General features: G+C 32.8%; 2 protein-coding genes across 2 annotated transcripts in view; one reads left to right on the forward strand and one right to left on the reverse strand.

Moving 5' to 3' along the window:
* The first annotated feature begins 2,640 nt into the window (after nt 1-2,640).
* LOC120423985 (protein pelota) overlaps nt 2,641-26,351 on the forward strand; it is a 41,620-nt gene continuing 17,909 nt past the window's right edge. Inside the window, exons 1-6 of the mRNA XM_039587982.2 lie at nt 2,641-2,936; nt 2,995-3,091; nt 3,153-3,299; nt 3,359-3,766; nt 12,544-12,613; nt 12,695-12,887. Coding sequence (XP_039443916.1) covers nt 2,896-2,936; nt 2,995-3,091; nt 3,153-3,299; nt 3,359-3,766; nt 12,544-12,613; nt 12,695-12,887 — 956 coding nt within the window. The 5' untranslated portion in view covers nt 2,641-2,895. The remainder of the gene's footprint in view (nt 2,937-2,994; nt 3,092-3,152; nt 3,300-3,358; nt 3,767-12,543; nt 12,614-12,694; nt 12,888-26,351) is intronic.
* Nucleotides 12,913-22,453, reverse strand: LOC120423986 (uncharacterized). The gene is made up of 2 exons (XM_039587983.2): nt 21,422-22,453; nt 12,913-13,061 (listed from the first exon to the last, which is right to left on the reverse strand). The coding sequence occupies exons 1-2, from the start codon at nt 22,045-22,047 to the stop codon at nt 12,953-12,955; spliced, it is 735 nt and encodes a 244-aa protein (XP_039443917.1). The 5' UTR covers nt 22,048-22,453; the 3' UTR covers nt 12,913-12,952.

Raw genomic sequence — 26,351 nt, forward strand, 5'->3', positions numbered from 1 at the left:
ATAAAGGACAGTACGCAGCTCAGAAGGCATGCCATGACTTGGGAGCGGAGTGTGTCAACTTGAATTTCAGCAAAAATATCAATTCCTCTATTGTGAAATGGATAAAATAATTGTGAACAATTTAGAATATAATAAAAAAATATTTGATACGCCAGTTTTTATTGCAATTTAATAATCGGGTGAAACGATTCAATTTCAATTTTACACGAAATCCAGTTCGACCCCTGTTACACGAAAGTATGTAATCGTACCTGAACTGAATTTCGTGTAATCGAACTCGATTTCGTGTAATGCCGATTCTCCGTGCACGCAAAACTCCGAAGGTCACAAAAAAAATCTTAGGCAGTATGCAGCTGAAAAGAAACGGAAAGTATCGTTTGACGCGTGGTTCTTGTTTGCAATATTATGTTTTGATGAAAATATAAATATTTTAATTTGCTAAATTCATTGAGGCGGAAAATTGGAATTGTTTGAATAATTTTGTGTTCGGGTTCGATACAATAATATTGAAGTGAGATCACAAGTTTTCTCATAGGGCAAAATCCGTGGCCGAAGCCTTTGAACAAAATAATTGTAAAAGACCAAAAATCAAATGGCCTTTTTTTTTCTTGACATAAAGAAAAAACCATTGAAATACAAAACTTCAGCTATATAAAAAAAAGCGTAATAACCATTAGGTTTTTTGTATTTTTATTTTTAATTTGCATTTTAATTTTTTTCAAATTGTAAATTTTTGAAATTTGGATTTTTTAAATTAACATTTTTAATTAACAATTCTAAAATTGGTTCTAATCATATCTGGAATTTTTGAAAAATAAAAATTATTATTTTTACTCTTTGTGAAATATTTTTTTGAATTTTTGATCTCCAAATCTAATTCTGAATGTTTGATTTTGTTGAATGTTTGAATTTTTTATTTAAATATTTTGTCATGTTATTTTCGTTATCTGAAAAAAAAATGAAAATGTAAAAAAAAATATAAAACTTAAAATTTTAAATGATCTAAAACAATTCTAAAAAACTCAAAATTTAAAACATTCTGAAATTTGAAAATTTAAAAACTTAAACATTTTAAGTTTTAAAAAATTGAAATTTCAAAAAAAAAATATATTTGAAAAATTAAAAAATATTTAAATTAAAAATTAAAAAATATTTAAATAAAAAAATCTAACTTAAAAAAAAAACAAAAAGATCAAAAATCAAAAAAAAAATTTAATAGAGTAAAAATTACGTAAAAATAATAAATTTTAACTTTCAAAAATTCCAAATATGTTTTAAAGCAAAAACCAATTTTAGAATTAAAAAATGTTAATTTTAAAAATCAAAATTTCATAAATTTACAATTAGAAAAAAAATCAAAATACAAATTAAAAAAAAAATGTTTACACTTGAAAATACAGAAAAAATCAAACATTGAAAAATAATGCAATTTGGAAAATCTTAAAAAAAATCAAATTGCAACAAAATTCGAAAAAAAATCTGAAAATGAAAAATGAAAAAAAATATTTTGATTTTAAATTGTTTGTATTAAGAATGTTGAAACCTGCAGGTGTATTTAAAAAAAAATAATTTAAGATATTTAGAATTTTATAATTTCAGAGCTTTACATTTTTAGAATCCTTGTTGTGTTTTTATTGCTTTATTGATTATGGATTTTTTTTAAATTGTTGAATTTATGATTTTGTAGAATTTTGATTGTTCTTAATAAGACATTTTCTTCGTTTAAAAATTTAAAAATTTTAGGATCTATTTTTTTAAATATGATTTTTCTAAAATTTTGAATTTTTTTAATATTTGCATTTGGTCCTAGATTTTGCCACATCAAAACCCACGCGCTTAAGGGTGCACAGCAACCAATGAAGTTTTTGTTTTCTAATTCCAAATATGTCAAGCTCAAGGACCCAATCCTGCAACAATTTGACTGTAAAAATTTGGTAAAAATAGTAAAACTTTTTTGCAAACTATTTTGTAAACTGGCCAGGGATAGTTAAAATATCCTAAAAAATTATCAAAGCGAGCCGAGGTTAGTCGTTTTTTTAAAGCTGTCAATCGCAATTTTAAGTCCATTTTGGTGGAAAATGCGACTGCAACTGTAAATAAACAACAAACGTTGTTGTCGAAAGTGCTAGAGAAAAATGTGGGCGAAATCTAAGTTCCCACAGTCACGACGTTCTAGCAGGATTCTAGCAGAGTTCTTACAGAGCTGGATATTCTTACAGCATTCTAGCAGAAATGTTCCACCGTTCTAGCAGGATTCTGACAGAACCATCTCTGCTAGAATATTTCGTTAATGGGCCAGTGCAAGGATCAATAAAATGTATGTAACAAAATTCTTTGTGCAAAAGCTCTGGTTATAACACCTAAACTCCCAAGCTCGAGAAAAAGAGGAATTTCCATACAAATTCCCCCTTGTCTCGAGCTTGGGAGTTTAGGTGTTTATATGCACCTTCAAACCAAACAATCAACTTTTCTTGAACGAGGTCACAAAAAGAATGCGCAACTATTCTTGACCTCGTTCCTTTCGAGCTTCTTACTCAGTTTTAGGGAGACGGCAAATTCCGACTTCCAAACCACAAACCAATATGGCTAAACTCCTCCAACCGTGTGTGACGTTTGCTGATGCAACAAAAATAAAAACAAACCCGCAGTCAGCAGTGACAGATCCTAAACGTGGACCGTTTTTGATCTCCCGTTCCGCCGCGGTTCCGATGTCGTCGACGTAAACAGTGATCCGATCGGGTTTTCGGTAATGTTAGGATAGTAAAATGATATTTTTAGTCTCGAATCGACGCTGTGTCCCTTGCCTCCTCGTGTGACCGCGGAAATAAGTGGTAGCTTTGTAGATTAAAGTGTTGTAAAAGTCGCAAAACTAGAAAAAATAAAGATCCAGTGAACATGAAGCTGGTTTACAAGAATGTAGACAAGTTTGGTGACGGGTGAGTAAATGAAGCCTTCTTGCTGGTTGACTACAATTAAAATAATTTCTTTACGTAGGAGCATCGTCCTAATTCCGGAGGAACCGGAGGACATGTGGCACGCCTACAATCTGATTGCCGAAGGAGACCAGGTTCGCAGCAGCACCATCAGAAAGGTAATTATTTCGTAATGTTGAGAGATATTGAAGTCTAACTCAAAGTGTCGCTTTTTTACAGGTTCAAAATGAAACGGCCACTGGATCGACATCCAGCAGCAGGATGCGCACCATCTTGACCATCAGCGTCGAGACTATCGATTTCGATACCCAGGCCCAAGTGCTTCGTCTCAAGGGTCGTAACATTGAGGAGAATCAGTTTGTCAAGGTATGGTTTCCCTTTGTTAAAAGTTACTTGAAAGTCTAATGAATTCCTAACTCTTCCAGATGGGCGCCTACCACACGTTGGACCTGGAGCTGAACCGGAAGTTCACCCTGACCAAAAGACTTTGGGACTCGATCGCACTGGAGCGCGTTGAAACGGCGTGCGATCCGACACAGAGTGCCGACGTGGCGGCCGTAATCATGCAGGATGGGCTGGCCCACGTTTGTCTGATTACGTCCGCGATGACGCTGGTGCGCAGTAAGATCGACGTGTCGATTCCGCGCAAACGGAAGGGAAACGTAGCCCAGCACGAGAAGGGACTGGCCAAGTTTTACGATTCGCTCATCCAGAGCATCATTCGGCACGTGAACTTTGACGTCGTAAAGTGTGTGCTGCTCGCGTCACCGGGCTTCGTTAAGGATCAGTTCTTCGAGTATATGTTTCAGCAGGCGGTCAAGACTGATAATAAGGTGAGTTTTTTTTTGCAAGCTTGCACTATCCCGTTATTAGTACATGTTTAGAAAGCTTTTTTTCAGAAAATTATTTAATAAAATCACATAATTTTCAAGACACGGATTTGGTGAATTCTAGATTAAATTTTCAAAACAACCTATCCCTCATGGGTTTCCTATGCAGATAGGGCCTTTTGAAAATTTAATCGAGAATTAAGAGTTGAAAACGTTAAAAGGGCAACCGTAAACTGGGGTGACTTTGATAGAATTGAGATTTTGCCGCAAAAGTATTTCAAGGGTAATTTCAAGGAGAAGTTTAATTATATTTTGAAAAGTTTTTAAAGTTAATTAACTGACCGATTCTTAGCGAAGCTACACCAAAATGTCACTTTTTTCAATTTTCAATGTGATTTTTAATATGAAAGATTTCATTTTTAATATGATCCAATAATTGCAATGTGCTTTAAATGCGTTTTCTTACCTCAAAAGCCAAAAATATTGACCAAATATGGTCTGCAAGCCATTGAATGGGAGAGGAGTTTTTCATAAATCTGCTCCTTTCGTTGTCCCGTCACGAAAAGAAATGGCTGGCAAAAACTCAAATTTCAACCAATTCGTTCAGTTCAAGGAGCAAAAGATTCGTTTTTTAATTTGTGATTTGTTTTAATTTTTTAAAATCAAACTGGCAAAACTGTAGCGAATTTGGTAGTGTGCCTTTTAAAAGTCCAGTTTTACGATGTTGTCCCGTCACGCTACATTTTAATTTCAGGGGAAGCACAGGTACTATATGGTTCATTCTGCAAGATATTTCTTTGTAGGAAAATCAATTATCTTTCCAAATAACATTGTGGGGTTACTTCTTTTATTTTGCCACTACAGCCAAAACGCTGAAAAAAACTGGGATTTTTTTTTGAAAAGGAGCCGAAGAATCGGTCAACTATATTATTAAAAAAATGTTGGTGAAAAGGATGATTGGATTTTTCTCAAATTGTCGTGATTTTCTTAGTGGAAATGAGTTCGAATCGTAAAAACAGAATGCATTTTTGGATTTTTTCGACAATTTTCCGCTAGGAGAAGATAAAATTTGAGGAACAGCATCTAACTCCATCGTGCCTCTAATGTTGCCATACCTGGACTTTGTCGTTCAAGCTCATAAAAAGAGTTTTCAACTAAAATCGAGTAATGAATAGCTCAAAAGGAAGTGAGCAAGCAAGTTTTTATCAACAGTTTTACAAAATAAGTTTGTTTGAAGGAGTTAGAAGCAAGTGCTCAACCTTCCAAACATACAAGAATTTCCGCTAGTTTGTAAATAATAAATTCTTTGTGTTTTAACCCTCCACTGCCCAAATTTTTTTTTCGAAAATTTTTATTTTTCCCGTGTTTAGGAGGTCATTTTGAGCAACTTTTGTTCTACGAAAAACTTTACTTCTCTTGTTTTATGTTTTTCTTGTTTGATTTTATTTTTTTTATTTTTCATTTATCTTGTTTAGTTTATGTTTGGTTTTGGTAGTATTTGGCCTATTCTTCAACTTCCTGTCATTACATTTTCCCTATCTAATTTTTTCATGTTTTTACAGTCACTTTTTCAATTTGTTTCTTGTTTTTCACATTTTCTGCTATAAAATGGCACCATTATCATTTAAATTGTAAAAAAATGCGTAGAGGCATAATCTGGGACACTACAAAAATTACTGCATACTTCTTTTTATTCAAAATATAGGAAATGTTAGTAAAAAACACAGCCAAAGTTGACCCCTAAAAAAATGACATTTTTAAAAAACATTGGCAAAGTCACATAAAACAAGTCAAACTTCCAACCCTTAAATTTATTTTTAAAGATCATAAATTGGTTGAAAATGGATTGGATGGATGGCGGGGTTGGGTTTGTAGAGGGTTAAGGGTGCACAGCAACCGAGGACGCTGTTGTCTTCTTATATCAAAATTGACAAATTTACGGACCCAATCCTGCAAAAATCTGATTGTAAAAATAGGCAAACTATGTTGTAAGTTATTTGGTAAATTGTATTTTAGGAGATGAATAAAAAAATATATAGAAAGTTGCCGTAGTTTTGAAAATACTAAAATGTCTGTAACAAAAATCTTGGTACAAAAGCACTGGTTGATGTGCACCATTCTAAAAAAAAAAATCAAAATTTATAGACATTTTCAGAAGAACAATTTTCATATAAAATTTGGAAACTTCTAATTCGTGCTTCGAATTCAGTTTAAAATGCAATAAAAATTTATATTTATATAAACCAAACTAATTTTTTATGAATTTTAAGCAAAATTCTGACTTTTTCACAATTTTACCTAAAAATTATATGAATTTTTGTTTAAAAGCTTCTAAACTTTGTTAACTAACTAAAAAAACGATATTTTTGCCTTTCTTACAAAAGAAAGGTTTAAGGTTTGCTTTTGGAAAATGCTTTTCTCAGAAATCTTTAAAAAATCGTGCACGGCGAGGAATCGTCCCAGGAAAAAATCCTATTGCTAAATTGAAGGTTTAGATGTGCTCTTTCGATTGAATTTTGGCCCGAAACCCGGAACTCTAAGTCTGATTTTTGAGAGCTCTTTTTCTGAAATACTTGAGCGATGTCTGTATCCGCTCTTAAAAATTTGTGTCTTCCATCATTGGAAAACCGCTCGTAAAACCCACAATTTTTATATTTCAGATTTGTAGCCGTGGGGTCGGAGACGAACATTTTATTTCTCGATTCACAATTTTCGACCAGTAAACTGCCGTTCTACGCATAATTGTCCCATGTTCAAAAAAGTGCAACTGAGAAAAACGCGATTGAAGTTTTTCGACCGTTTTTTATGTTTCTACGCATAATTGTCCCGTGGGTCCCAATTCACCCCATAAGTCCCTAATCATCCCAGAAAGCAGTTTATCACACTAATTTGTAATCCTCTTGCTATACTATAGGTAATCAAGACACAATACTTAGTTAAACTGATGATTTCGTGAAAGAAAATTCTTGGTGGGACAATTATGCGTAGAAGTACAACGATGGGACAAACAGACTTGATGTTGTTTTCAATGAGTTTCTGAACAAAGTAATAGATTTTATGTGTTTTTCGAAAAGTACACGTCAAACTAAAACTAAACATGACCAAAAGTCAGAATCGACCAAAAATGACATGGGACAAATATGCGTAGAACGGCAGCAAATGTGGTCAAAGCCATTTTAGAGGTATTTTTTGGACTATTTTACAGATAACACTATCAAATTAAAAGAATTCAGTTTCAAACAAAAAGCCATTCGAAAACATGCGCCATAAACTGCTTGGGCCCAAAATTTGAAGCTTTTCCAAAATGTATTTCCAGAGATATAGCCATATTAGTGTTTTACGTCTTATTTTTACCCTATTTTTTCCTATTATTTGTTTGGTTTTATACAGAATACTGAACATCAAATTCGAAGTCCCGGCTCGTTCTTGCTCGAAAGATCGACAAGTCGTCAAGTCGAAACATAAACGCCGGCACGTGAAAGTGTTCTTTCTGGCTTCTCATAATAGATCGACAAAGTGCAATATCGATACATATTTTTTTAAGTTAATCATAGACTAAAATTAAAGACTGAGTACCCTCTATTTTTTTCTTATAATGTCAATCCAATAAGTTTTTCTTAATTAAATAATATTATCTTGCGACTCATAAAAAACCCCTCTAAAATTAAAAAAAAATGGCATTCGATGTTTAGATTCGAAGCTTTAGGTCAAATTCTCACTGAGTGGTATCATTATGGTTCCGAAAAATTAATTGCACCAATATATTTTTCGGAGTTTCATCATTTTGTAAGAAAGGCTCCATTTCACCTCTGGTGATATCAAATCGGGTTTTTTAAACTATAGCAGCATGCTTAAGGACGTATTAGACTATAACAAACAAATAAATTCGCACTTTTTCGTGTTTGACAGACGGACACTCGCCAACAAAGCAAAATAAATGCCGGCTTACGATTCTGCAAACAAATGCTGGGAAACAAACAAAAACATGATAATTTAATGTAAAAAGTTTCCGGGAGAATTATTATTGGTCTCGGGAGAAAACCCGGAAAATACGGGAAATTTGAAAGTCGAAATAAGGCGGTCAAAAAAGCTGCGACATTAATATATTTCTGGAACGACTGAAATCAATTTTAGCTCGCCAAGTTTCAAAAGAAAGATAATTTGTTGGGCATTGAATGAAAAATTCCAAGGCATCCTAAAAACATAGGCTGATACATAGAAAACATTCTCCGTTGTGAGCTCTTTGGTCCCGAGATCTTCAAATCAGCAAACAAAGTTTGTATTTGATTTGTAAGTGTATTCAGCTATGTATTCAAAATGTCCTAGTGTCAATAAATCACCTTTATTTTGAAACGTGGCGAGCTAAAATTGGTTAAGCCGTTCTGTAGATATGTTTTTTTTTTCAAAAATGGGGTTTTTGGTGAAAATCGTTAACATGGTGTCGATTTCTGGAAAAGTCAGGGAAAACCTGGAAAAGTCAGGGAATTTTATTTGACCTGGAGAAGTCAGGGAAAGTCAGGGAATTTTAAGCTGGGTCAGGGAATTTCGATGATCTTAAAAATATTACTACAAAATTTCATTTCTTTTTGAAAATTTGCTCTTGATGACGTATTTGAATGTCTTCCAGGCCAAACTTTGCAACATTGATAATATTTAATTTTTTATATTGGTTAGAACGGAAGGAACGCAAAACTCCACACAAAAAATGCTTAAGAAAAGGGTCACGAAGAAAAGGAACAGCAACGAAAAGTTGCATTTGGGATTTCTTCGCGCGTTGCTTGTTTGCAATATGTTTAGGTTCAAAAATGAAATAATTTGGATTTGCGATTAATTGAAAACTACAAATTACTAGTGCACACAGGTTGGAACAATATGAGGCAGTTGCCCCACCATCCTCAGAGATTTGTTCTAAAGTTGGTCGTTTGCTCAAAAGTTAAAAAAAATCGAACATCTAAAAACTAAAAAAAATCTAAAATTCTTGAGCTCAAAGATTCTATATTTTGAAAATTCTAAAATTCTGATATTCTGGAATTTTTGATTTCTTAATTTTTTAAATTCTTAATCAAAAATTCTAAATAAATTGTAAGATAAGAATAATTTCCAAATTTCACTTTAGTATTCGTTAACTAAATTTTTATTTATCTCAAAATTAAACTGAACTTTGATTCAAAAATGATCCAAAGTAATCTAATTTTGTGTAATCTAAAATGTAAGCAAAATAGTGATGGTGAAACGGAATTAAAAATCAAAGATTTAAATTCAAGAATTAAAGAAATAAAACATACATTTATGGAATAAACAGGGTTGTTACGGACGGCGCGAATTTGGCGCGGATTTCGCGCGGTAGCAATTTGGATCAAATAAATTATTGCGCAATTCCCACTAACTTGGACTTCGCACTAATTTATTGCTATCGATCGCACTATTGCGACTTGTCAAACTGGCCTAGGAAATTTAAAATTTCCTGGAAAATGATCAGAGCGAGCCGAGGTTTTTCAGCTGTCAATCGCAATTTTGAAGTGCGGAAGTCCAGTTTGGTGGAAAATGCGACAGGAAATGTAAATAAACAACAACTAGTTGCCTAGTTTTTCAAACTCTTGTTGTCAAAAGTGCGAGAGAAAAGTGCGGGCCAAATCCAAGTTACAGTGCAAGGATCAATATTGAGAGAGATAAAATTACTTTCAATTTATAAAGAAAAATATTATCAAGAATCAGGAAAATTTGTTTTTCTTTTTCGTTGAGTTCAAAAACTTCGATATTTATTAATTGAATTTTGTTCCGAAATTTTTTGTTTGTATTTTCTCAATAAGAAACGTTGCAAGATGAAGATGAAATTATGAAGAGATATTTTTTTTAAATGTGTTGTTGAGGATTTCCTAAATAAATGTATTACTACACATACTGACTCTGAATATTTAATTTCTTTTAAGTTTTGAGTAATGTTTTTACCCTTATTTAGTGTTCTTTTATACTGGATACATTCAATTTTAATCTTGTAAATCTTAATCATATTTTAAACTTGTCCTGAAGATACAGACATTAGGATGTAACAAAAATTATTATTGAGGCATGTTCCAGTGGGTGTACTGTATATCCCAAATATGAGCTTGATTGGACGTAACAGAAGCTGGCCTCCGCCTTTGAATTTTAGATGGGATTCAACCAGTAGAAATATTTTTTTAAATTTAAACATTCTTGAAGAAAAATAAAAAAAAATCAAAGCATTGAAAAATTACAGCTCCAACATTCAAAATTGAATTATTCAGAAATTAGGAAATAAAATTAGGAGAATAGTATTAAAAAACCCCAAAAAAATAAAAAAAATTCATAAAACAAAAAAAAAAGATACAGATTTTTTTATTTTTTATTTAAAAAAATCTAAAAAAAATCAAAAATATCAATATTGAATAAAAATTTAAAAAAAAAAAACAATCGAGAGAGCAAAAATTTTTTTTCTTAAATTCTTAAATTCTTAAATTCTTAAATTCTTAAATTCTTAAATTCTTAAATTCTTAAATTCTTAAATTCTTAAATTCTTAAATTCTTAAATTCTTAAATTCTTAAATTCTTAAATTCTTAAATTCTTAAATTCTTAAATTCTTAAATTCTTAAATTCTTAAATTCTTAAATTCTTAAATTCTTAAATTCTTAAATTCTTAAATTCCTAAATTTCCTTGAATGCTGATAAAATTTGAAGTATTTTTGGAGTTATTTTTTTCGGTTACAGAAATTTTGAGAAGAAGGTGTAGGAAAATTTGCTTCGATTTTTCTAGAGATCGAGGAATTATTACAATTTTTAAATGGTATTATTTTTCTTTATTTAGATTTGGTTCAGTTTTTAGATCTTAATTTCTAAATGTTGAAATTTTTGATTTTTTTTTTTCAGCCAAAATGTTTGTTTTGGCCTTTCCCTCTAGTTTACCTAATCCTAGCAAAAATACATTTTCAGCGTTTCAAGATTCTGCGTTCTGAGATTTGAAAATTGAATTTATCATGAAACTCTTTTGTATGTTTGTCGCAAAATTATTTTTCTTAAAATAACACGGATTTTGCGCGGATTGGGTTTTGGGATGGCGGATTTCTCCGTAACAACCCTTAATAAAGAAATTTGAGAATTCAAGAATTTATAAAATATGGTCTCTTCAGAAAAGTTGTTTCAACTTTGTCCAGCATCCGAGATTTCATAAGGTTTGTACAACTACATATTACACTTTTTTTTCCCAAACAACATTCAAGGGCTTACAAGGAGGAGTCCCGTGGTCAGATCGAACTTAAATTTGGAATCTATTCCAAAACACCAAATCTATTCCAATCTATTCCAAAACACCCAAATATCTATGTTTGATAAATAATGACTTTTTGAAAAGCTCGAGCAGGTTGTATTTTGTTTTTATTTTTATAAAATGTATAGATCGTGTGAATGATCGTTTGTGGGCTCTGATCAAGGCAGAATACTTTTTTTTTAAATTTTATAGCAAAAACATATTTTTTCGTGAAATTATTTAAGAAGAAAAATATATCTATAATATATAAGTTACGGAAATTGCTTTCCGCATAATTGATCGACGCCACCAACATCGTCAGCACAGCCGACAACAGTAACCCAAACGTTATTTATTTCGAAACATCTCCCCTTCTACAATGGACGTTTTATAACTTATATATCCAGAAAACTGTTTACTTTAAATACAAACATTGTCGAAAAAGACCTAGATCTTTTTTTAAAATCGTAAACATGTCCTTGAAAAATTCACATTTAATTGTGTATTTGTCTTAGTTTTTCAGTTTTTTAATCTTTCTGCAAAATTACATATTTTTTTCAAGTTTTTTTCTCCAAAACCTTTTTTATATGATTCGGCCTAATTCGGTTGAAAATTCGACAAAAAGGGACAACAATTTTTAAATTAAACATGACTTGTTACTTTAATGCAAATTTTTAATTGATTTTTTTTTTGTAAAACAATCGCAATTTGAAATTTGCAATAATTTTAATTATTAGTTTGCTCATTTTGGATGTTCGATAAGAAAAAAAATGATTGACAAAATAAAAAAAAGTTTTTAAGTTTTTGCAGAATCCACCGTTAAAAAACAAAATAAAAAAGTCATTGAGGTTTTTAATATCTTAAATTTCCAATATTCAAAGAGGAAAATGCATGAAACCATAAAAACGCTCCAAAAAATATGTTAGTAAAAAATAGAAAATAAAAAAAAATTGTGGTCTGGAGAGGTCAGGGAAAAGTCAGGGAAATTTATTTTGGGATTTGGATCGACACCATGGTTAAAAACGCAATTTTTTAGCTGTATTTTTCTGAGAGACCTTAAAAATTCACAAATTATTATCTTTTAACTTACGAAATTTGACGAAGCGATACCATGAAATCTTAAGTGGAAAATGAAAGGTGCTTTTTTTTAAAATAAAACATAGAATGAAAATATGTGATTTAAAAAGGAAAAGTCTCTACGTAGTTAATGGATGGCCCCATAAGGCCCTTGTCTAATAATTGGTCTAAATCTATTCTAAAGCCCAAGGTTCTCCCATTCTTATCCGCTGCCCCTATAGTCAATCCAATGATGCATAATGGCTTTTTTTAAGTCATTGGGAAGCCCTTTACAAAATTTTAGCCAAAATTAAATGAACATCTCATGAAATCAACTGATTTTTGTGGAGAATCTAGATAATCCAAAACGGGAAACTGCCAAAATATCTCATTCTAAAAGCATGAAAGAACTCTTTATGTCCAACAAAAATATAAAAAAAAATCTTCTTATTTCTTTTTCAGGTGCTACTAGAAAATAAAGGAAAATTCATGCTCGTTCACTCATCCTCCGGCTTCAAGCACTCGCTCAAAGGTAAAATTCCGCTCGATCTTAAAAATCAAATTAACCAAATCTAATCGCAAACTACTCCTTTCCCCGTCCCATCTTCCGCAGAGGTCCTCCAAGATCCCGCCGTGGTGGCCAAGATGTCCGACACGAAGGCCGCCGGCGAGGTCAAAGCGCTGGAGCAGTTCTACACGACGCTGCAGTGCGAACCGGCCAAGGCGTTCTACGGCAAGAAGCACGTGCTCAAGGCTGCCGACGCCCAGGCCATCGAAACGCTGCTCATCTCGGACAATCTGTTTCGGTAAGTGAAAAGTTAAACTTAGGGGTTTATTGTTCCAAGTCTTTCTCTTTATTGAGGGAGCGCGGCTAGATTTGTAACGGTGGCAGCACAAACTGATCCAGTCGGTTGCAGCCGAAAATGGTCCGGTCGTACTTTCGTTGGTAGCTCAGCCGGTTGTCGATCGCCGCCGAAAGTCTGTAATGGGAAAGGAGAGAAAGATATAATTGGTATCAATTGATCATGCGATTTTTTTTGCGGGTGATTCTGCACTGACCAGCTTCACGTAACGAGAGAAGCTAGTAATAACAATATAAATATCGTGGGAGCCACCGGTAATGGTCCTTTTTTGGTAGATCGTGTAGGCAAAGTGCACTTTCTAACTGATCGTTGACGATCGTTGCCACAATGTGAACAGGTCGCAACGTGGGCGATGGAATTAGTTCGCGCAGACCTTGATATTGATCTTTTCAAGTTATGCAGCGCGCTATTAAAATTGCACTTTACTGAAACATGCTTTCCCCACACGCTCCTCCAAGGGTAGAACTGATGATGCCGTTTTTGCTGCCAAACTACTCAGACAAGAATTAACCAACCATTTCATAGCCCATTTACAGCCTCGATATTACATGCAAAGTGCAACAGCAACAAGTATTCGCCAATCGCGTCGTCGAAATGTGTTATGACTGACTGATCGACTGATCGCGTTGATCGATCGCGATCAGACGCCGCTAATGAAACAATAAACTTTAAAAAATCACACGCATCGTAAATGGTCGTGGCAGGGGGCTTCTTAGCGCGCGCTCACACGGGCTTAGTAATTGCTCAATTTGTTGAGAGCTCTAAAAATGGTCAGGTTGACATCGGTAAAGTCGGAATGAGGCAAGCTGAGGATTTGAACAATATTTAATTTTAATATACTTCTTTTGGCAGAAAGTAAGGCTAAAACTTCAAAGTTGTTCATGACCAATTATCTGATTTTTCGCCATTTTTGTGTTTTCCTCAATTTTAATATATTGTTTTTTTGTATCCTTTATCGATTAGGCCGATGCAAATATTTTTTAAGTTTTTGTCCATCGGCTCTGGCTGGGGTCGAGGGGGGACAAAAAAATAAAATATAAAGATTTAAATAACAAGCCATAGTCTCAACATTTGGATGGAAAATGTGAAAAATGTGTATAAATGCTTTTTCACTAGTTCAGTTATTTTGCAATCACTAATTTTCAAAAAAAAAAAAAAAACGATTTGACGAAAACATAAATTTTAACGAAAATAATCCTTTTGCGATTTTACAAAAAAACTAAAGATTTTTAAATCAACCCAAACATGCTTAATATACTTCTAAACGCAGGGGAATGCATTTTAAATTGATTTCAGCTGATTGCACTTTAATTTCCATTGAAATTTTTAAGTTTTCTGAATGGCCTTATTTTTATTTTTGCAATTTATAAATCTGGAGTTTTTTTTTTTTTTTGAAAAGGTCAAATAAACCAAATTTTCAGTTTTTGCTTTTTGGGTGTTTTTTGATACCTCTGACTCAAGACGGTTTCAAAAACACATTAAAAGCAAAAACTGGAAATTTGGTTTATTGGATCTTAAAAAAAAACTCCTGAAATACAGTCCAGACTCGATTATCCGAAGCCACGATTATCCGAAGCCACGATTATCCGAAGTTTCGATTATCCGAAGTTCGATTATCCGAAGTTCGATTATCCGAAGGTTTGTATGGGACTTCGGATAATCGAATCACGAACATTTTTTTTCTTTTTCTTGTTTTAAACATCAAATTCGAGTTCTGCGACCCCATTTTAGTCAAATTTGAATAGTTGATTGCCTATTAAATAATAAAATGCATTTTTTCAATATTTCGTCACCGCCATATTGGCCGCCATCTTGGATTTAAAAATTCTAAATCACTTTAGCGTAGTTTAGGGATCATACTTAAGCTCGACAATCAAAAATTGGACAGCTAAAATAGTAGTTTATGCAACAAGTTGCAAAAAGAGGATTTTTTCAGCACGAGTCGTACATTTATCCAACGAGGTTCACCGAGTTGGATAAATACGACGAGTGCTGAAAAAATCAAGTTTTGCAACGAGTTCCATACAACATTTTTTGCAATTTCAAAAAACACCCATTGAGTGAAATTTTAAGTCGAATTTTCATGTATTTTGTCAATAAATCGTTTAAATCAAAAAAATGTTGAAAAGTGTTACTTTTCGAAACAAGTGCTGAAAAGTTCAACTTTTCAGCACCCATTTCAGTGCTGAAAAGTAGAACTTTTCAGCATTTATTTTGAAAAGTGTGGCTATTCGATTCTGTTATTTTTGGTACAGAAAAGTAGGCTATTTCGTCGTTCAAGAATGACAAGAAAGTAAGTAGTTTCACGACGGAATTGCAAAAAAATGTTTTTCTTGATTCGAATATCCGAAGTTTCGATTATCCGAAGTGAAATTTTTCCGAGACTTTCGGATAATCGAGTCTGGACTGTACTTCATAGAGGAAAAAGACCCCTGCAAAAAAAAATAAGATAAGGCCTCTTGAAGTTAAAATTATGTGAAAAATATATTTTTCTCAGTGTCATCTAACTAGCGCTAATTTTTTTGCTCGTGATATCTCGGAAACTATTGGTTTGATTTTTTGATAAAAGCAAATTCAATTCAATTTAAAAAAAATATTTTTTTGTGAAAATCTAGCACAACATTTGAAAATGTCAAAAATTAGTATTTGAAGCCTTTTCAAAAAATTATTCTTCATTCTAAAAGTTCTAAATTATTGTGATAGAAAAAAAACATTTTACAAAAGTTAATGAGAATTGTAGTATTTTTCTGCTTTTCGAAAATATGTTATAACACCCAAATTTCCGAGCTCGGGGAAAAAGCGGAATTTCCATAAAAATTCCCACTATTTCTCGAGGCCTAAGGCACTCTCCAGGATTCCTTCGAAATATTGGTTGCGCTCTGGTTTGATTTTAGGTTAGAAAAGTTCTAATTATTATGTTTATGAAGGATACCTTCGTGAAATATTGTTTTAGTGCAATAATGTTTTCAATATTTTTAAATCAAGCAAAACGTTTTAAAAAGTAACACATATTTTTATCGCAGTCAAATTTTATGCTTTATTTTCATCTAAAATAAAATTCAACACTGGCTAGAAAAATTAGGGAGCAAAAGTTTCCAAGGAAATAAACTTGCAATCATCTGATATTATTTTAAAATGCATTTTCCTGATTTTAGTAAAATTGGCAGAGTCAAGAGAAAAAGTTAGAAAAATTGCATTGGCTGTTTGTAAAAATTCCATTTATCGAAAATTCAATGCTCCTAAAGCAAAAAAAAAAATATATGGAATAAGATTTTGCACTACCATAAAATAAGCTCTCTCTGCTGATTTATGTCCGCATTTATCTAACTCAGCTCCAAAGCGTTCCAGAATGAGGAATTTCGCTTTCCTCTCTGCCAAATATGATAACGGAACTGTCTCTTATCACAGTGCAAACATGTTTCCAACAACACGACTTCGTTACAGCTCAAATCACAACCTCGTCTTATCTAAAATTGACCCATTTCTTCAATTGTCCCAATTTGTCAAAGTCTCCAACGAGACTCACCCCACACATGTCTAGATGCTCCATCAACGAGAGCAATCGATCACGAATAAAAAATGCAAATCGATCTCGATTTGGTTGGCGCACCACGCGGGAAGTTACTCTACTGTGGAAGCGCACCATAATTAAGGATTGATGCGAAGAGCATCGACAGCTCTGTTGATCGTCGTCGCGATCGCGATCAAGCGATGCGAGATCACAACATTGCACAGACGCACGTGTGGTTGGGTATTGAAACAAAGGAGTGTTGTATTTAGAGTGCGGAATGTTGTTTCGTTTGGTTTGCTTGAGCGGAACCGTATGGTAATGGTAGGGCTGGTTTGTGATTTACTGATCTACATACGGCTAGTGAATGGATTTCATTGATCTGATTTTCATGATCTTAGAAATCCGTTGACCATGTCGCGGTTAACTAATTTGATTAGCTTTAAAAATGGAAATGAAAGGCTCAATAAGATACAAAAATCGGAGATTCATCATTTTTAAAACATTCATAATAGTTCCGGGCGCTTATTCATCATCGAATCGGTTTGACCCGCGCGGTCATGCTCCTCCGGCAGGGGGTCTTGCGAGCGCGCTCGTATCAAGGTGATAATTAATTACCATCGCCATCAAGATTGCAAAAATGGAAACATCAACAACGGTGGTCTACGCAGTCTGCCATTTGCAAACAATGCGATTAAATTAGAAGACATTTAAGAGGCAGGAAGAGAACTTATTAAAGCATGTTCAAGGGTATTTTTTGGATATTTTATCAGCATCAATTGGAACTGTGAAATATCTCAAAATTTGCATAAAAGATAATTATTTCTGGACTTTTTTTATAAGCAAATGTAAACATTGAGTGTATCCCTCTCACACCTAAATGTCCAATGTCCATCATAGTATCGTCTATCATCCGATCCGATCATAATATTTAACTTTTTTGTCATTAGGGCCGGTGTGGTAATACTTTGGGCAAACGGATGGTCGCACCGGCCCTAATGTCAGAAAAGTACTAGAAGAATTGAGCATGAGAGACCATGGTTGCCCCTCCGTTGCTGAACAACTAGAATCAGTTGCGAATAGGTAACAGTCATTGGCCACCAACGGCGCCCGCCATGTCAGTTTGCAGATCTCGATTTTAAGGGATTAAAGTCAGATTACTAGAAGAACTGGACTTTATCAAAAACAGTCCAGACTTCTATATTTCGATGCCTCTGTGCTATCTTGTACTAAGCTTGCTGATTTTTCTATCTTGTTAGCAAAAGAGAGCACAGAGACATCGATTTGTTATACATTCCTAGAATATAAAAATATTATCAAACAAAGATTGGCATGATTTTTGGAAACGGTTTTAAATCAATTTGTAGATGATCTTATTTTTAAAATTTAATGTTTTTTTAACCAAAGCCATAAAATGACAGTGTTGCCAGATTATCAAACATAATAGAAAATTATTTGAAATACCTAAATATATAATGATCTGATGAAAGTAGAGCAGTTCTCTACGGAATCGGTCTTTTTTCTTTAATTTTAATTTTTGTATTTTTTAATCCGGCTGAAACTTTTTTGGTGCCTTCGGTATGCCCAAAGAAGCCATTTTGCATCATTAGTTTGTCCATATAATTTTCCATACAAATTTGGTAGCTGTCCATACAAAAATGATATGTGAAAATTCAAAAATCTGTATCTTTTGAAGGAATTTTTTGATCGATTTGGTGTCTTCAGCAAAGTTGTAGGTATGGATATGGACTACACTGAAAAAAAATGATACACGGTAAAAAAAATTTGGTGATTTTTTTATTTAACTTTTTGTCACTAAAACTTGATTTGCAAAAAAACACTATTTTTATTTTTTTTTATTTTTTGATATGTTTTAGAGGACATAAAATGCCAACTTTTCAGAAATTTCCAGAATGGGCAAAAAATCTTTGACCGAGTTATGATTTTTTGAATCAATACAGATTTTTTCAAAAAATCGAAATATTGGTCGCAAAAATTTTTCAACTTCATTTTTCGATGTAAAATCGAATTTGCAATCAAAAAGTACTTTAGTGAATTTTTGATAAAGTGCACCGTTTTCAAGTTATAATCATTTTTAGGTAACTTTTTTGAAAATAGTCGCAGTTTTTCATTTTTTAAAAATAGTGCCCATGTTTGCCCACGTTTGAAAAAAATATTTTTGAAAAGCTGAGAAAATTCTCTATATTTTGCATTTTCGGACTTTGTTGATACGACTCTTAGTTGCTGAGATATTGCCTTACAAAGGTTAAAAAACAGGAAAATTGATGTTTTCTAAGTCTCACCCAAACAACTCACCATTTTCTAATGTCGATATTTCAGCAACTAATGGTCCGATTTACAATGTTAATACATGAAACATTCGTGAAATTTTCCGATCTTTTCGAAAAAAATATTTTCAAAAATTTAAAATCAAGACTAACATTTCAAACGGGCCAAACATTCAATATTACGCCCATTTGAAATGTTAGTCTTGATTTAAAATTTTTGAAAATATTTTTTTCGAAAAGATCGGAAAATTTCACGAATGTTTCATCTTTTAACATTGTAAATCGGACCTATAGTTGCTGAAATATCGACATTAGAAAATGGTGAGTTGTTTGGGTGAGACTTAGAAAACATCAATTTTCCTGTTTTTTAACCTTTGCATGGCAATATCTCAGCAACTAAGAGTCGTATCAACAAAGTCCGAAGAAGCAAAATATAGAGAATTTTCTCAGCTTTTCAAAAATATTTTTTTCAAAGGTGGGCAAACATGGGCACTATTTTTAAAAAATGAAAAACTACGACTAATTTCAAAAAAGTTACCTAAAAATGATTATAACTTGAAAACGGTGCACTTTATCAAAAATTCACTAAAGTACTTTTTGATTGCAAATTCGATTTTACATCGAAAAATGAAGTTGAAAAATTTTTGCGACCAATATTTCGATTTTTTGAAAAAATCTGTATTGATTCAAAAAATCATAACTCGGTCAATGATTTTTTGCCCATTCTGGAAATTTCTGAAAAGTTGGCATTTTATGTCCTCTAAAACATATCAAAAAATAAAAAAAATTAAAAATAGTGTTTTTTTGCAAATCAAGTTTTAGTGACAAAAAGTTAAATAAAAAAATCACCAAATTTTTTTTACCGTGTATAATTTTTTTTCAGTGTAGTCCATATCCATACCTACAACTTTGCTGAAGACACCAAATCGATCAAAAAACTCCTTCAAAAGATACAGATTTTTGAATTTTCACATATCATTTTTGTATGGACAGCTACCAAATTTGTATGGAAAATTATATGGATAAACTAATGATGCAAAATGGCTTCTTTGGGCATACCGAAGGCACCAAAAAAGTTTCAGCTGGATTAAAAAATACAAAAAAAATCGAATGACCGAAATCTCAGAGAATTGCTCAGTAGTGTAAGTGTTTATGGAGTTTTTTTTTAATGGTCTAATAAACTTTTTTTTCATATTTAGCTTTTTGGATGTTTTTGAGTACCTCTGACTCAAGGCGGTTTCAAAAACACTCAAAAAGCTAAAAATGAAAAATGTTAAGTACTTTACAAACATTTTGATAAAGTTCCTGTTTTCGAGGAAATCCAGCATAAATATATTTTTTGTGATCCGCTTTTTTTTTCTCAAGGGTGCTTTATGGTTGCCAAAGGCTGAAAATAATTTTCTAAAAAGGTTAAAAAAATGTCCTATAAATTTGTCCAAGAAACATAGAAGTTTGGACCTCTAGTTAATGAAACACAGCAAAAAAAAAGAAACAGAAAAACCTGGAGGTTTTGGTTATCACCCACTCAGTTATCAATGCCGATATCTCAGCTGATCCGATCTTCATTGTCAAAAATGAACCATATCGGATATTTAGGATCTTTCCGATAAAAATATTAGCATAATTATAAATTTAAGACTAACATTCAAAAAGGGCTTAAAAAATAAAATTAAGCCTTGTTTAAATTTTAGGATTGAGTTTTAAATTTTGATAATATTTTTATCGTAAAGATTAGAAAATTTCACGTATGTTTAATTTTTTTTTACATTGAAAATCAGATCAGTTTTTTTTTATATTAAAAGAGATCTATAATTTTTTTTATTTTATGTATTTTTTTAATTTTATGAAAAAATTGTTAACCCTCTACATCCCAATCCCGCCTTTAGACGGGCTTCGATTTGAAAAATCGCCAAAAAATATTTTTTCATTCAATTTTTGATCTTTAAAAAGCATTGGAAACTCTTAAAATTTTAGAAAATTTATGGGTTGGAATTTTTACATGTTTTATGTGACTTTGCCAATGTTTTTAAAAATGTCATTTTTTTAGGGGTCAACTTTGGCTGTGTTTTTTACTAACATTTCCTCTATTTTAAGTAAAAATAAGTATGACAGACTATGCCTCTACGCATTTTTTTACAATTTGAATGATAATGGTGCCATTGTACAGCAAAAAATTTGAAAACAAACAAAAAATTGAAAAAGTGACTGTAGAAACATTAAAAAATTAGATAGGCAAAATGTAATTATATTAGGTGGTAGAATAGGCCAAATACTACCAAAAACAAACATAAACTGAACAAGATTAATGCAAACTTAAATACTAAAAATTAAACAAGAAAAACATAAAACAAGAGAAGTAAAGTTTCTTGTAGAACAAAAGTTGCTCAAAATGACCTTCTGAACACGGGGAAAAAAAAATTTTTTTTGCTCTTTTGATCAATGTTTTGGTTTGAGCTTTTTGTATGTTTTAAATTTAAAAAAATAACATTAATATGTTTTGCTGATATGATTTTCGGCTACTTGAGATTAAAATTTTGATTTTCGTATCAAATAAGACAAAACATTCAAAAACTTCCACAAAAGCAGCTAATTCGTCCATTCCCACGTCAATTATTCACACTATCTCTCTACCTCGCTAACTCCAACCAAACTCCAACCCCCCATTACTCACTGAAACTCACCTGTATTGTCTCACCAAAACGCTGCTGCTGCTCCGCCGCCGGTCACCGTTGGCGGATCCATTAATGAGATTCGCATCGGCTCCGTCACCGTTGCTACCGGCATCATCACCAGCAGCAGTTGCACTCCGTTGATGCCGTTGCTGCCTACCGCTGAGAAGTGGCCGCGACCCATTCATGACGATGCCGTTGCTGTTTCTACTGTTGTTGTTGGTACTACTGCTAATGCTAGTGCTAATCCTAGGAATGGACGATGAGTAGTTGGACTGCTGCGAGGTGTTCCGGGGGTCGTTACGGTTCGCTGATGATGCAATTGTCGTCGATGAACTTCTCCGATCGGAGATACTACAGTTGGATGAACTTGATTTACTGCTATATTGGTTCCTTATCGCTATATCACTTTCGATTTTATCCGACCGAACGGCGGCGTTGGTGCCATTCCGGACGGTTAAGTTGTAGAGGCACTTGTTCAGCTTAACTGGGTCGGTTGGCTGCTGAAGTGGCTGCTGCTGGGGCGAATTCATTTTCCGCATCCTTAAACCCGTAAGCCGGGGGATTCCGTTGGGTCCGATGTGGTAATCTGGACGTCTGCCGATAACACGCTTAATGGACGTTGTCGTCGTCGTCATGCCCAATTATTGTCACCCTTTTGCGAGTTGGGCCCTCTCTCAGTTCAGATTCATTGATGAGCTGCCCGGCGTGCGCGCGCAAGTCTTTCTTTGTGAGGATCCTTCTTCAAGAGTCGGTTTCTTCAAGGTCGTCGACTCCCTTCGACGCTGGTCAGTCTACTGACGTTTGCAAGCTGCTCTCGCGCTTAAACCCGGCATCACAGTAAACTGTGCTTTTTCATTGGTGAGGTGTTTCTTGGCTTTTTCAACTCTGTGGTGATTTTGATGATGAGGCTATAAAAGAAGTTCCGTATGACGACGACCGGTACTGACGGAGCTGATGATGGTGATGATGATGGTATTGGTGGTATACCGTTGAGCCGGGAAATGGCTTGTGCGATGCTTAGTTGATAAGATGTTTTCTGTTGAAAATGTTTTATTGAAATAAGATGGAGTTGATAGAGCTGGTTGGATTGAAAGAATGATTTATTCTAGAATTTTTATTTACATGAAATCATAAACTATTATTTACGTTTGCGAGTGCAAAGCGTGATGGCAAGTCATGAATATTTATTCACAGCTACTAGATTATTCTTGTCCAACATAACACGCAGAAAAATAAGGCATATTTGAATCAACAAAACGTTTTGTTGATTTGAAAATCAAGATTTTTGTTGAATCAACGCTAAACGTCAAAGCAACTTTTCAAAACAATGAAATTTTTTTTGTGGAATTGAGAAAATCAAGGTTTGTTTCAACGCAAAATCGGCGTTGATTATATTCACAGGGTGGTTACAACTTTCCCAAAATCAAATCCGCGAAAACCGCGCCGAGCTTTTTCAAATCCGCGAAATCCGCGCCATACATTTTTTCGTGAAATTTCAAAACAATTCAGGATTTTTTTAAATACCAATTAACTACAAGATACAAAAACAACATAATTATTATAATTGTTCATTTTGTAAGAACTATTTTAAAAATCTTTATAAATTATGTTTCACCGACAAAAATTTAAATTTGTGAAATAAATTTTGGGTTTACATAGAAAACTGCAAAAAAAAAGTTCTTCAAAAAGCATAAGAAAAAAATCTATTCGACAATGCTAAACTGCAGTGCAAATAAATTTCATACCAAATATCAAGAAAAAAACATTCGATATATACAATGAATATTTTGGTGAATCAAACTTTTTTTTTATTCTAATATATAATAATAGTCGAGAACAGAACACTGATGAAGTCTGCAAGTAGTAGACGAAATACGTATCTGTCAAGATATTAAAAATATATAGCGGAATTAAAAGGAAGAACTCGTCTCTTTGTATTCACAGTAATGCATTCTGCTAAAACGCTCAACCAAACCACAATATATTTTATTTTAGATTAATATTCCAGAATTAAGTTGAATTTAGTTGCCAGAAATGATTAATTCTGGAGGTTAATTCTACATCAAAATCTGAAACGTATTGTTAATACATTTAAAATTATTTTTTTTACAAATAAGCTTAACCAGCTCCCAATAAAAAAAATTATATCGCTAGCAATTTTTACGCAAATGATAGCAAATCATGTGAAAGCTCAAAAAAACTTCAGATTGAAATTGTGAAAAAAAAAAATGCGTCAAATGTATTTGTAACATTGTTTCTTTTCACTTTTGAAAAACGAACAATCAATTTGTATCTTTGGGCATTTTGTTTTAACTTAAAATATAATTCATTTAAAATGGAGTTTCAGAATGTTAAAATTTAGCTGAAATTTTGTCTGATAAAAGATTTTTGAATATCGCCTATTGCTATTTAAATAAAGTTTTAAGCATATATCGAAACTTTTAATTTGAACAACTACATTTGTTCTCATGAAAACGCCAGAAACATACATGTATTGAAATTTAAAAAAGAAATGTTACAAAGAATTCGAAAATGTAGTCTGCTTTCTGATTCAATCTGATTTTAATTTCAAATATAAATCATAATCCTTTTATTTAATTCAAATAAGCTTTGAAAATTTCTATAATGGTCGCAGTGTTATTAAGGCTCTACAAAAAAAAAGCTTTGAAAAACTTGACTTCTATTACTATTACTATTTTATCAAATTAAAATAATTTTAATTTATAACATATTTTTTCGAAAATAAATATAAATAATTAATTATATAGTTATCCCTTTTATGGCTGGAATCAGAGTGAGGTCATTTTAATAACTATTTTTGAATAATAAATACACAGTTCATTTTAATAATAGGTAGAATTCTTAAAAATTAAAACATATTTAATTTTCCTGGAAGGCCGACAAATTGCCAAACCAAGTACAAGTTGTTCCTCTTATTGGGATGTCAAACTGAATATTTTGTTATTGAGCTGAGTTCAGTTATCATCTTTAGAAATTATAAAAATAAAAATAAACAAAAAAGGGCACCAATCTTTGTCGTAGATCGCAGTATGGTGATCACCACATGAATGAAATCAAAAATTTAATCAGAACAAAGTTTGTTGATTCAAATTTTTTCACATCCAACACCCAGCCTTTAGCAAAAATTGAAAAAAAAGTTTATGAGAGCTAGAATTTTGGTTTTAATTTTGTTCTTTTTGCTTTTTACCAGAGATATATAAATTAAATTAAACAAAAAAAAAGAATAAAAAATATTTTTAAGTTTTGTAAATCCGCGCGCCAACGCTGACTAAATCCGCGCCAAATCCGCAAAAATCGCGAAATTCGCGAAATTCGCGAAATCCGCGAAAATCGCGAAAGTGTAACCACCCTGTATTTAACAAAAAAATTGTTGAATCAAACCTCGTACAGGCTGATCGTACAAAATATTTTTCTGCATTTAGTTAAAAAAATTGAATTCTCAGATTTGACTCAAATTTGGCATGGGAGTTCCTTGACCAAAATAATTAGAAGCGTTTTTTCAGTTCGGCGGTTAGGATGTTTCTATCTGGAATAGGGAATAGGGTAGTTTCGTTTTTATCTATATTTTACGTCAAAAATCAATCCGGCCCGCGGGCCTGACCAATTTTTCACTTAAATTTTACATAAAAACAATATTTTTTCAAACTTTTGAAAAAGTTTTGTTCACTGGTCATCTGAGAACCGATTCCATCAAAGAAAACATGAAAAAATTAACAATTGTAATTTTGACGATCAAAAATGTGAAAATTGAGCCGAAAAGGTTGGGCAGGCCTGCTCTAGAGTACATAAGGCTACGTGTTAAGTTTTTACGAAAAAAAATGGATTTTCTCCAGTTTTGTATAACAAAGTACTGAATATTTTTAGCTTTTCTGAAAGAGCAGATGATTTTAAAACCAACCTGCCTCTATAAATCGTATGGGACATTTATACAAACAGGGGAAGTTTAATGCGATTGGCAATTTTGAAATGAAGTCTAAACTTGAAGTTCAGTTTTAAAATCTTCCAAAACTAGGAAAACTTTCAAAATCAACTATTTGAGTACTAATAGCATCAAAGTGTTGATTAATTAAATCTCTCATTAAATTTTGAAGTAATGTTAAATATCAAACACGCAGAAAAATGTTTAGTAGAATCTGCCTGTACGAGGTTTGCTTCAACAAAAAATTTGCGTTGAAACAAACCTTGATTTTCTCAATACCACAAAAGTCTTTTATTGTTTTGAAAAAGTTGCTGACGTTGACGTTTAGCGTTGATTCAACAAAAATGATAATTTTCGAATCAACAAAATGTTTTGTTGATTCAAACACGTCTTATTTTTCTGCGTGAATGATTAATTCAATAAGTATTTTTTCGATAAACAGGTGTTAAATAAAAAGCGTAAATTTGAATAAAAAAATGTGTTGCTTTCGTAAAGGATAGCAGGATCATCCACAAAACATTACACACTACTTCATTGTGCAATTACTTTTTCCCATATTTGGGTCGAACCCGTCACCTTCTCGCAGTTGGGCTTGTATGCATACCAAAACTGCAGCAGCAGCACAACAACGGTTGATGTTTTTCGACACTTTAATTGCCCATTGATCACCGTCACCGTACTATAAAGTGTGGCCCAAGTAGCACGTTTTATTGCGCTCGCGCTTTTCGGTCACTCTTGTACGAGACCACACTTAAGAAGAGAGGTGGCTTAAGTACGTGCGCTTAAGGTTTTGAGAGGTGCTCAGAGGTATGCAAAAACCAGAAGTGGTCTCAAGTTGTGGTGGAGCGTGCCGATCTACTGGTTCGGCATGAAGAAGTGAGAGGGAGTCAAAGTCTGAGGAGTACTGTAGCAAACCATAGCAGCATGTACTGGACTGACTAGAAACGCGAGGGTGGCTGCTGGCTCAATGGACAAATGAGATACTGAGCGAGAACAAAA

Source organism: Culex pipiens, chromosome 2 (genome assembly GCF_016801865.2).
Source record: "Culex pipiens pallens isolate TS chromosome 2, TS_CPP_V2, whole genome shotgun sequence".
Lineage (NCBI taxonomy): Eukaryota > Metazoa > Arthropoda > Insecta > Diptera > Culicidae > Culex > Culex pipiens.